The sequence below is a fragment of the Amphibalanus amphitrite genome, unplaced genomic scaffold (genome assembly GCF_019059575.1).
Source record: "Amphibalanus amphitrite isolate SeventyFive unplaced genomic scaffold, NRLGWU_Aamphi_draft 000905F_arrow, whole genome shotgun sequence".
Lineage (NCBI taxonomy): Eukaryota > Metazoa > Arthropoda > Thecostraca > Balanomorpha > Balanidae > Amphibalanus > Amphibalanus amphitrite.
This window is the reverse complement of record NW_024882399.1, coordinates 241,367-254,046: the sequence shown is the minus strand read 5'-3', so window position 1 is coordinate 254,046 and position 12,680 is coordinate 241,367. Positions and strand designations below refer to the sequence as shown.

Genomic DNA, 12,680 nt, shown 5'->3' with positions numbered 1-12,680 from the left:
TCCCTGGGGTTGACCTTGGGAATGGGGGTGATGAAGGATAGCTTCCAAGCAGACGGAAATTTTCCGGAGGATAGCGAGGAGTAGAAGATGTGGGCGAGTGGCTGTGATAATTCGAAGGCAAACTCCTTGACCAGCCGTGCTGGCAGCTCATTGGGTGTGGTGGAGATGTTGGAGTGGATGCTGCTCAGTTCCCTTTTAAGTTTAGACGGCTCACAATTTCTGAATATGCAGACTCAAATCATTGCACAATCGGGCTTACCACTGTTCGCTGCATTACTATTTGCATGTGTTCACATTAGTGATGTCAATTTCAGAAATTTTGGAAACCAACACCAAACCGATACCGACCAAAACCACTGAGAGTATACCAAAACCGAACCGATTTTCAGAAATAGGGTGAAATACCGGCTAGGTACCGAATTCAGGGAATCATCAAACAAATGCTTCAAACTTTCTCAAAGCAAATGATAAGCATTAAAAGTAAAATAATACTTTAAAATAAGGTAACAAAAACAAGTCGGGAAATCTCTAAGTTATTTGCACTGCAAAAAAAAAAATATAACTGTATTGTGTAACTATTAACAAATATTCAGGTCAGTTACTTAACTGGGATGTGGATTCAGGAAGTATCATTAGAATATATGACCTTCTCCTCGGAAAATGACCAAATGAATGAAAATGATTATTTATTGATGAATTGATGATATTTCGGTCACAGACCTTCGTCTAAATCGAATTCGTGAAATCGTACAAGGCAAAAGTAGCGAGCAAAAGGGATGTGGATTCAAGTCATCTGCATGAGGTGATAGGACAAGAACTTGAACCCTGAACCTCATCCATGCCTGAACCCAAGTCATTCAATTCGAGTCCAGTCAAGACAGGGTTACGTGTCCCTAGTGAAAAAACCTACAGGGTAATCCTGTATGGTTGACCCTACAGGATTTTTGACGAAATTGTTACCAGGGTTCCTGCAGGGTGCCCTGTACGGTGCCGTACAGGGCACCATGCACGGTGCCGTACAGGGCACCATGCACGGTGCCGTGCAGGGCACCATGCACGGTGCCGTGCAGGGCACCATGCACGGTGCCGTACAGGGCACCATGCACGGTGCCGTACAGGACACCATGCACGGTGCCGTACAGGGCACCATGCACGGTGCCGTACAGGGCACCATGCACGGTGCCGTACAGAGCACCATGCACGGTGCCGTACAGGGTACCGTGTACGGTGTCGTACATGATATTGTGTAGGGTACCATGCACGCTGTCGTGCAGGGTATCGTACAAGGTGTCGTACATGGTATCGTAAAGGGTACCATGAACGGTGTCGTACACGTTGTCTTGCAGGATTTCGTACAGGACACCACACTCGCCATTCTACAAGCAGCCGTGTTGTTAAGTGTTGAGCCGCTGTTAAAGCCCGGATGAACCGCTCACGAATAAAAACAGCCATCTACTCATCTCGCATGTATTACATTCTCAAACGGGCGTTGAGCACGGTTCCATTCCAGCTGGAGGGACGAGGGTAGGGCGCCCGGACACTGCGCCCTTACTGGCCCTGCTCGGCCCTCTTCTAGGGCCGCGCTGTTCTCGTCGTTTATTTTCTTTCTTATCACGTCCTTTACTTCCGACTCGGGCATCTTCAGCCGGTTGACCAAGAACGCTAAAAAAGAAAAAGAAAACATCGATACAGTATTCAGTTTTGTTCACTCACTAGTCACTACTATTCACATTAAATGAATATAATAAAGATCATTTTCAAAATGCTTTATTCTATTCTTAATTGGATATTTTTCATTTACATATTTCAGTATTATATTTATATTGCATTTTTGAGCAATGCTATTTTGCATTGCTCAAAGAAGCGGGTATCAGCGTTAAAGTGAAAACAAGTATTTTTGTTCGGGGAATATTTGTTTCTGGTCCCTAAAAAGCTGTTTCTGGCACCTAATTGCTGATCAGCCCCAAAATGCTTATTCGACCCTAATATCTGAATCTGGCACCTAATTGCTTTCACACAGCCTAAAGTTGCCAGATCGTCTAGTTGAACTCCGTATTTGCTGTTTGCTGATTCAGCACCAAAACCAAAACATCCAGCACCTATTTTATTCCACGTTTGCCTACCTAATTCGCGTAATCTTCCTGATTTTATGTATCCTACAACATGAACGTTGCATTCGGTGATGTCAAGTGCCATTTTCGCCAAGTGCCATCACTAGCCAGCTATGGTGCAGCATAGCAAGACGCTCCTATACCAGCCCGCTATGTAGAGACTAGAGATTATTGCACCCTCAGCCATCTTAACGTGAAAAGTTTGGATCCGTCACTTCCAGCCAGGCTCTCAGGTCATAAACTGGAGTAAAGCAAAATGTCAACTCCGAACAGACATGCCACGCAACTCTTTTCAATATTATTAGCTTTCTGCAATCATCGTCTGACTCCATCTCGATCAAACGCAGCATCCGGTTTCTACAGGGGCGTTTGACTGACAGGCCACACAATAACCAAAAACAAAATCAAAGCTTCATGCACACATATGACATAAGTAAGAAACGGATGAAAAAGGCACAACCACGGCACAACTCTGCGCGGCAAACAACGGACAATGTCCCACGCAAGATCCCGCGTTTCTTCAGCGGCCTTGAACGGAATGAAAACATCACATTTCTTTTTTGGAGCTATTTGATGACGTCAAAAAATACAATACCCGTTTTAATGGTCAAAATCGAGACAATTACTCACAAAAATGTTTCCCTTTAAGCATTACAAATAAATACTTTAAAATATTTAAATGACATTCTTTTTTCAAACAAATCAATATTATTTGCTTACTTAAACGTCATATACAATGCTGAGATCACTACGGGGCTGTCTTAGAGTGTAGCTGCACTGGCAACCTTTAGGCTAGACTCCAGGGGTCATTATACCAGAACAACATGATTCTACCAGCCAGTAGTTCGTTTTTCTACTAGATTGGTGCTACGCTCAGCATTTAGGTGCCAGATTCAGAAAAAAGAGTAAGGCGTACCGATGAATAGGTGCCAGAAACAGCTAATTAAGGTCATTTTCCATGATTGGTGCTGGTATCCACCAAATAGGTGCTGAGGACCAATTTTGGGGCGAGTCAGCTTTTAGGTGCCAGAAATAGCTTTTCTGGGACGCAATTAAATGGCGTCCTTTTTGTTCTAAACTGTCTGATACTAAAAATGGCATGAATATCAATAACATCAATAAAACATGTTTGTAAAATTAAGAACTATTGTTCTCCTGATTCACCGAGTCCTTATTGAATCATACTATCATACCGTCCGATCACCAGGTATGGCTGGCTGATGAACAGCAAGGCTAAACATCACTTACTGATAACATCACGAAGCTTCCCTTGATCAAGGGCCGGCCTCGTCGGCTGCTCAAGCCCCTTGTTCTTGTTGAGGGGACATGCTTGTCCCCTCATAGAGGAGCTGCCCAGCACCTCTTTTCCGAATACGGCCATCATCATGTCGTGAATGGCCTTCTTCTTGTCATCAAAGTTGATGAGGCAAAAGGCCGCAGATGTGATGGCCGTGAAGGGCCCGATGGTGACCTGGCAGGACATTGACAAGTCACAACACAGGTATTCTGAATCAGTGTTGCCAATAACATACATTCCTTTAAATACCGCACGAGATCTTTCTGAATCTTTCTACACATGCGGGCTACCTTTACTTTCTACCTTTACTTCGCTCTAAGCCTCGCCGGCCGGAGGACACTTGCTGTCCCCCTCCCCCTCATTCCTTTGCGATAGCTCGGACCGCGCGTCTTCGTAGCGCAATTTAGTAGACAAAAGTGATATACAACTCAGCACTAATTCAAGAGAAATGAAGCCGGCAGTGATTGGTAAGGTAAAGGTACTAAAAACCACCTCCAGAACCCATTGAGTGCACACAAGAAGAATGAGCATCGAACAGCCGCCGGTAAGTATTTTACCATCTTCACGTCATGGTGAGTTGGCCGCCTCGTGGGAGTTTCGGCTTCGGTCCGACTGGTCGACGGCATTGCCAGTGGACGAGCAGGGGTGGATAGGTGGTGGGAAGCTCCCGCCTCGCTCCTTGGGCTGGCTGAGGCACCTGTATCAGCGTCGTCGTAGTCGTCCACGTTGACAACGGATACCTGCCCGACAATCAAAATACATTGCAATGTTACAAATAATGCAAAAAATCCAATCAATTAAGGAACGTCAACAAAAAAGGAATGGCAAAGTATTTGTATAGTAGAAATCCTAGAGCCCTTCTTTTTGTCAGAAATAATTTACACAATTACCTCGTGCACACGTCATTTTATTTTGAACTCTAACAAATGGGACAACATGCAAACGACTTTGGTTGGAGATAAATGAAATTAACACGATAACACAATGCACCGTGTTGTAATAGCTTTGTCAATGTCAACATAGCAAAATTTATGCTTAAATGCACATGGGTAATGCAGGATTGTATAAAAAAAACATGAAATGCTTAACCAAATACGTACATCTTTCGCAAGCCGCCCTTTGTTTTCTTCCAGCCAAATCACGGCGTCTTCAAGGCGCCTTGCGAGTCCATGAACGTCTGCAACAACATCCAGCAAGCCTCATTAGCAAAACCCAGTAACCTTTGCCCTGGTTGGTGGGGGTGGGGGAGGGGGCGCTTTCAGAATAAACTCGGCAGTCTGATGAATGTATTAACCCGCGCCCCATAGGAAAAGGGGGCCGAAACGACCCACTGTCTTGTCCCCCATATATCTCCTAAACTACTGTCAAAAGCAAAGAAACTACAGCATCACTAAAAAGTATTTTTGCATCAGCATAAAATTTGTTGAAAAGTGTGTTATCATAACTAGTAGTGTAAGGCAACGCTTACTGTTGCTGGTGATGTTGATGTCTTGGAGCACTTCGATCTGTTTCCGCAGTTTTCCGATGATCTCGTCCTTCTCCTTGCACTGGATGCAGTCCTGAGAATAATAACAGGTTAGAGCTTCAAACACAGCTCTTGAGACATTGACGGGGACATGAATTTTAAATGCCACATCAGTGCCACAGCAGATACTGTAGGTCGTAGGTTGAAGGTTGTCGGTTGATAGGATGTAAGTTGTAGGTAACTTGATCGTTTAGGTATGTCAAAACCGTTTTTCCATGCATCCTGATCAGGTTTATTTACTGAACTGTAGCTTACCCTTGGCTCTCGCAGCTGCTCATTCTGCACCTCCCTGAGCACTTCGAGCGAGTGCGACTTCTCGTGCTGCCTCTGTGCCGCCTTTTTTGAGATGACCTGAAACAGCGAAAGATAATATGACTTTCAAGCATCATCCCGACAATTGCAGCTGGGGAGGTTCACCAACACGGGGGTGGGGTGGGGGTGGGGCAGGGGCGGTGGCTAAACGCCTTAACCCTATTCCTGGCGGGCTCCGCCGGGACAAGAAACTGGCGGGGGGGGGGCCGATTCGTTACCATGATCCAAAAATGGTAACCAAATGACAATGATGGGCTGGGCTATACCATTAATGTAATCAAAATCCATGATACCTACAGTTCAACTCAAGTAGCGATGGTGACGATAGTAACGCAGCCAATTTTTCATCATAAATAAATGTTTAACACAACAGATCTTGATAAATAATTACTTACGAGGCACACTGATAGATAGGAGACACCACTGTAATCAGCCCCCGTTCACGAGCTTCAGAATTCCTTTACCGTGACGTCATCACGGCGCATGAATTTTCCTTCACCCATAGAAATGCATGCAAAGCATGGTGTGTTTCAGGCGGGCTAAGGAGAAATCTAAGGCCTACATGTATTCAAAAGACGTACCACTAAGCCAATGGATTCGTCTCATTACGATAAATGGGGTTGAAATCGAAACATTCGGCCTATATTTATCTAAAATGGGCCAATCAAATGGTCCCTGCAACTCATAATGAAGGATTTCCTCTGCGTTGAAAAATTTGTTTCAAGTGTTTTTTCATCAGCGACAGGGGAAATCCTTCATAATTGCTACCAGATTACTACCATATTCCCTCGCATTTCTGTTGCGCATTGCCTCACAAATCAGAGTTTTGTGAAGTTTATATTAATTTAATTGTCATATTTTGACTGATTTTGGCGATTTTCAATTATTTCAACGCAGCATGGATCAGATAGCTCTCATAGTTTGCTGAAGAATGTGGCTTTTGCTTGGTTATTTTCAAGTTATCTGTGATTTGGTGCGCCGTGATCGTAGCATTATACAAATTATATCAATTTAAAAAATTGAATCAACTTTTGAAGTGAAGTTCACATGAAAAATCAAAAGTTCAAGCATAATAATTGTTTAAACTTAATGATCCAACATGTGTCTCCCAGATGGAACTTATATTTCAATTGAAAACTGAAAATGGAAAACAAGATGGATCTGCGGAGTTACTGAGATCACAAGGTGCTCTTGATTGTTGGTAATTGAAGGTGTTGAGAGAACTTGTGAATCTGCATACCAGTCCTGACTTGCTTGATTGTTTAAAACTATTTTAATTCTCAATTGTGTAATGTGTAGTGACTGTGCACACTGCGCAGCACATGTGCGCAGAAATGTGCAGTTGGCTGGTAGGTGGGTTAAACTTCGGAGATGCGAATTTGGATGTCAGTTATAAAATTAATGGTTATGCCTTGTAGAGTAAGCTCTGCTGTTTTTTTTTTGTAATTGTCTTTTTTATAATTGTGACCTACAATGCTGTTAGTTTCATTTTTATTAAAATGCTCGACCAGAATTTGCACTTGTTCATGCATGAACTGCTAAGTTTGGGGTGTTTATTCAACCCTGACTGCTCGTTTTTCAAAGGCACATGACACAGCACGGCTAGATCAGCTGGTACCTACCTGTTGACTATTTTTGTTTTTGGTGGTGACGTGTTTGCTGTTTGTCTTTTGCAAGGTGGTCAATGAAATAAAATAATGCATCATTTTGGAATGTTTCCTTGACAGAAGCCAGGAGCCGGATTGATGTGTGCTGGTGAATGAGATGGATCAAAAGCATTATCTGATGTTTTTCAATGTGCATAAGCCATAACATCCCTTTCATATGCTGAAGTTTTAATAGCTTCTCAGTCTCTGTCACTTTCCTGAAATATTGGTGTAGATAAGAGATATCAGTACCTTCTCAGAGGTACCTGCCTTCTGCTGGATGAATATTTAATTGGTTGGACGAAATGGACAGGTAGCCTTATGATAATGTAATGTGAAATCTTATTTCTATAAAACTTAAAAGAGGAAGTTCTAATTATTCATATGTGCATACAATTTTGATGACTAAGAAAGTTTTCCACAAGAGTAGAAAATGTGGGAAAGTCTATCAAATAACACATTCTGAAGGCTCAATGCTGACAGAGTGCTGCCTCAAAGAATAACTGACTTGCTGGGTTACGAATATTTCTTTATTTTAATTTTCAAATGTAATGTACAATACATTGCAGTGAAATAACAAAATAGTGCAGTAAAATAGTATTGGCGACGATCAAACAACACGTGCGCCATTGATGTCTGCAAAAATTGCTACCAGATTGCTACCAAATCCGTGACGTAGCTACGGCGCCTTTATTTCCCTAGTGAACCAACCTGAGTAGTAAAGTAATCTTGACTGTAATGATATCGCGATGAAAGCTAAGTAAAATGTCCATAATTTTACGGAATCATTGACACGTGTCACGTGGCATCACTTCCACAATGGCAGCCATGCAGGCGGCGGCCATTTGCATTTAGGCACGAAACGCACGGAACTGCATAAAATAAAGTTTTTTTCTTTTTTGCTTATGTACACTTAATTTAAAAATATGATGTTCATATTTTGGTATCTTTTAATTAATTCAAGAAAGATTGTACGCCGCTATCGCTAAAAAAAGAAGAACCAGAAAAACAATGTTGCTCAATTATTTTCAATTGATTTTTGAGCGACATCGGATTTTAGCGCAGCTGCGACATTTAAAAGTTCGTAGATGTGTTCAGTTTTTGAACTGCTATTAGCGAATCAAGCCAAGACCCAATTATATTTTAGGAATGCTTTTGATTATATTGCTAGCGATTTCTATCTGTTGAGGAGAGCAGGAAAGAAAACACTAAGTAAAGAAAATAAATTATCCACAGGCTCTTTTTGAAGTTGAACGAAGTTGAGAATTTGTGGGGTGATGATGAAGTGATAAATGCTGCCTTCAATATTAGATGATATTGGTGAAGCTAGTGCTATAAAAACAGGGTTTTGACTTTTGGATAATGTAACTGCATTGCAGTGAAATGGAGAGCAAGACAAGGTCAAGATCAATCACAGACTCCTCAAAACAAAGTCAAATTTCTTACCAATGAATGCTGATGCTTTGGAAATTTTGAGTAAGGTAGTTAGAGTATGTTTTCCAGTATACAGTGAGTTAAACATTGATACATGTTTAATGTAATATATGTAATGTTTAATGTACATGTCTTGCACATTAGCTTTTTTTGTAAGATAATTATCCTCATGGTATTGGAATTTGCTGGCACTGATAAGTTGCCATTTAACATTGGTAGACTGATGTGTTTGATGTTGCAGTTAATGTGTTTGCCCATTTGTTATGACATCATGCATTTGGGAGAAACGTGTCATGATTGTCCTTTTTCTTCATCCAATGTCATTTAGCAAATCAAATTTGAGTTCAGAAGGTTTATCAAAAATTTCCCTCATTTTCCCAAGTTGGTTTGGTTTCGGTATTTTCCCGTGGTTTTGGTTGATATTTGGTTTGGTATCGGTATTCCGATTTTCCGTAATTGACATCACTACTTTGCACTGTCGTAGTTCGAGGTTCGATGAAGAGCCTCACTGCCGAGGCCGAAGCGCCACCACCAGAGTCCAGAGCTGTGGAGCGCTGTCACTGCGAGCCATCAGGAATAGGATCTAATAGGATATGGGAATAGGAATAGGATCTTACACAAAACCAGTGCGTGTTCCACGGGCGGTTCTCCCATATAGGCAGCGTAGGCAGTGCCTGCGTCAGTCATCGTCTTCCTCGCGTTTCCACACTTCTTAAATGTTGGCATTCGTTTACATGGCTATTTTCGTTAAAAATAATTTCTTTTGCACCTCGGAAAACACGGAGAGATATACATTTTTAAACTATTGGAAAAATGTCACACTTGAACAATGAACAATGATCGTACAGTGACAAACACTTTACAAAAACTTTTGCCTAATTGTGCCTACTTCGTAAGTACGCACGCTGGCCCCTACCCTATACACTCCGATCGGGAAACTCAGGGAACAAGGCAGAATAAGCCGATGGCTTTGCGCGCCCACAATAGGGAGCCATCTCCCTCCGTGTCACCTATGTACATACTTGCTGTAGCCACCCTCACCCGCCGCTTGCCATCTCCGTGAGGAGTATAAATTAATCGAGCACCTGGGGCGTCTGGAACCGGGCCTTCATCACTGCTCTCCTCAAGGCCATCTATAGAAGGTACAGTCACTCCCCCGCCGACCAATCAGAGACAGATCCTGAGTGACGTCATCCCTGATGCTCAAAAGGGGTACTCCATTCCTTTACAACGTAAAAATGACTGACTTCATTTAAAGATTGTTGGTGACACTCTAGACATATCGCTCAAAAATTGATGTCATTAGAAAGTCCAACTAATTTTCTAGCGATAAAAAAGAGCAGCAATATGCTAAGAAATGGCCGGTTTTGAAGATATAGACGATTTAAAAACCCTCTGCAGTTGCAGGAAAGCAACGTAAAAACGCATCGAGCTTATATTTTTACTATGAATAAATCATTTTTCAGTAAGTTTTTAGATATGGTATCGATTTATTTAACAACTTTATTACAATATTTTTATTACTTGGAACTTTATTTCAAAATAATATTTTCAAAAATGGCAACTGTTGGCAAGTAGCTTTGAAGGGATTGTGGCGCGCCGCGCCATTATTGTCCTGAGGCCCCCTTATGATGTCATCAAAAGTGGAGTGACATGGGCCTGGCTCTCCTCATATCGAGCTGGGTCCTTTTGTCCACTGCCGTTCCCAATATTCTTACATATTCTTATAATATTCTTACAGATAAGGTTGGGACGCCAGTCTCGTGATCCTTTTCCCAACCCTACTCACGATTTTCATAAGCCTTAATTTATTCTTGAAGCATTTTGTGGAGAGGCGTTTTTAGTTAATTTATTTACAAAAACTAATTTTACATATATTTGAAATTAACAAATTTTTACTCACTATCTCCAACAAAAGTTAACTTTATTTGTGTTTCATTAATTAAATCAGCTGCAGCAGCCATCACCCATCCACCCATCGTCCTCGATGTAGTCGAACTCGGCGCACTCGGATAGTGTTCAAAATTTGTGACGCTTTCTTGTTGTTAATGCGACTGGGCAGAACCTACGCTTTTCATTCGTCAACAAGTGCTTGCGGAGCTGCCGCTCACACTTTTGAACAGTCTTTATGCGTTAGTTTGTGTGACGCGTCATATCTGAAACATGTTTTGCGAGGCTCCAAAACCATTCAATTCATCTCCTTCAAAAGAAGTGTTTTGTAACATTTTCGATATGTTTTTTGGGCTCCATTACTAGCTCCATTCATCCTATTTTGCGTGAGGATAGTCATCATTCGGGGCCCAGTAGTTGAAAGCAAGAAATAACGACGAGGAGAAGGTCTTGGTAAAAAGTCGCAGCGATTGCATTGAGCATTTAATGACGAAAATGTTTACCCCCCCCCCCCCCACCGCCTCAGGCGATCACGTGCCGTCATCCACCTGGCCGTTCCAACCAGGGTTGGCGGATTTCTGCCAGCGCCTGGTTTAAACCGGTTAAAATCATGAATTAAATCGGCTGGCATATGGTGTAGTGGTGTCATTTTCCAAAACATGGCTGACCGATAACCGACCGAAGCTGAAATTTGGGAAACATTTCCGACCGAATGCCGACCGATAACATCCCAAGCCAAAATTTGACCGAAATTATATATATATAATTAATATATATATATATATATATATATATATATATATATATATATATATATATATATATATATATATATATATATATATATATATATATATATATATATATATATATAATATATATATATATATATATATATATATATATATATATATATATATATATATATATATATATATATATATATATATATATATGTTTTGTTAAACACAACAGCATAATGGGCACTTATCTTCTTCTTATTAAGACTTTCGAGGCGGCGAATGCACTGTCGAGGTTCGGGTTCGTGAGAATGTAAAATATTACCAAAAGATGTCATAAATACAAAATATCATAGCTATATTGTTGTTCGACGTTTCGATCTATCAGAGATCATTTTCAAGAAAATTACAGTCACACAGTTTTAGAAGTCATACTTTGAGATAAATGGGTTCAATTACATTTTTGGAACAGATATTACGGATATGATACTAAAACTATTCAGTCGATGAGTCACAGCATTCAAAACAAAATAACACACTTTTGTTTTCGTACATGAGCTATAACCCTAAACACATTCGTTCATCCTCCGCGAAGGAAGGTCACATCAAAAACACCATAGCGAGATACGTACGCGCATATGACAGATAAATCAGTCAACCCGCCGCGAGTACTTTGTCGTACAGTGATAGAGATGTGTTCTGCTTTGTCTGAATGTTGATGATTGGCTTTTTGTCGCGAATGTACACTGTTTCAAGTGTGACGAGCCGTCTACGATCCTGACAGTGTGCTAGGATGGATGTGTTGGTCACGAGATCGTCACGTGTGAGTGCGGTGTTGTGATGTTCTGTGTAGTGTTTCTTGGGGGCTCCGTCCTGCAGGTGCATTGTGAGACGTCTGCTCAGAGACGTTGTGGTGTGACCAATGTAGTATACTTCGCGGGTCGCGCAGTCCCCGGCTGTACATTTAAACTGGTATACTACATTGGTCTGCTTGAGTGTTGCCGTGCTGCGTGTGGGATTGTTTTGCATCACCAGTGAGGATGTCTTGGGGCTAGTGTAGTAGACCTGAACTACCAGTCGCTGTTCCCCATCCGTAGGTTGGCAGTTACGGCGAACAATACCGCGGATCACCTGCTCATCCGTCTTCCATGTTGGAGACATCGTGCTGCGGTAGTACACTTTTAGCTCGTCTTTCTTTGTCTTTGGCTCCTTGTTTGTCACATGGTTCTCAAGCATGTTTTTTACAGCGTCGTCAAACATGGAATTGCTGTACCCATTATCCTATTTCGTAAGATCCTAGTAGATAATGGGTACAGCAATTCCATGTTTGACGACGCTGTAAAAAACATGCTTGAGAACCATGTGACAAACAAGGAGCCAAAGACAAAGAAAGACGAGCTAAAAGTGTACTACCGCAGCACGATGTCTCCAACATGGAAGACGGATGAGCAGGTGATCCGCGGTATTGTTCGCCGTAACTGCCAACCTACGGATGGGGAACAGCGACTGGTAGTTCAGGTCTACTACACTAGCCCCAAGACATCCTCACTGGTGATGCAAAACAATCCCACACGCAGCACGGCAACACTCAAGCAGACCAATGTAGTATACCAGTTTAAATGTACAGCCGGGGACTGCGCGACCCGCGAAGTATACTACATTGGTCACACCACAACGTCTCTGAGCAGACGTCTCACAATGCACCTGCAGGACGGAGCCCCCAAG

The 12,680-nt window shown here is 41.9% G+C and overlaps 1 protein-coding gene across 1 annotated transcript in view; it reads right to left on the bottom strand.

The window, feature by feature from the left end:
* Positions 1–12,191, bottom strand: part of LOC122367911 — a gene marked incomplete at its 3' end in the record, with an annotated part of 57,896 nt that extends 45,705 nt beyond the window's left edge. The window contains exons 1-8 of the mRNA XM_043341438.1: positions 12,030–12,191; positions 5,189–5,284; positions 4,877–4,967; positions 4,509–4,585; positions 3,966–4,148; positions 3,360–3,582; positions 1,475–1,662; positions 961–1,376 (exon numbers count right to left, since the gene is read on the bottom strand). Of these exons, the coding sequence (XP_043197373.1) occupies positions 961–1,376; positions 1,475–1,662; positions 3,360–3,582; positions 3,966–4,148; positions 4,509–4,585; positions 4,877–4,967; positions 5,189–5,284; positions 12,030–12,191 (1,436 nt within the window). The remainder of the gene's footprint in view (positions 1–960; positions 1,377–1,474; positions 1,663–3,359; positions 3,583–3,965; positions 4,149–4,508; positions 4,586–4,876; positions 4,968–5,188; positions 5,285–12,029) is intronic.
* Positions 12,192–12,680: the final 489 nt, after the last annotated feature.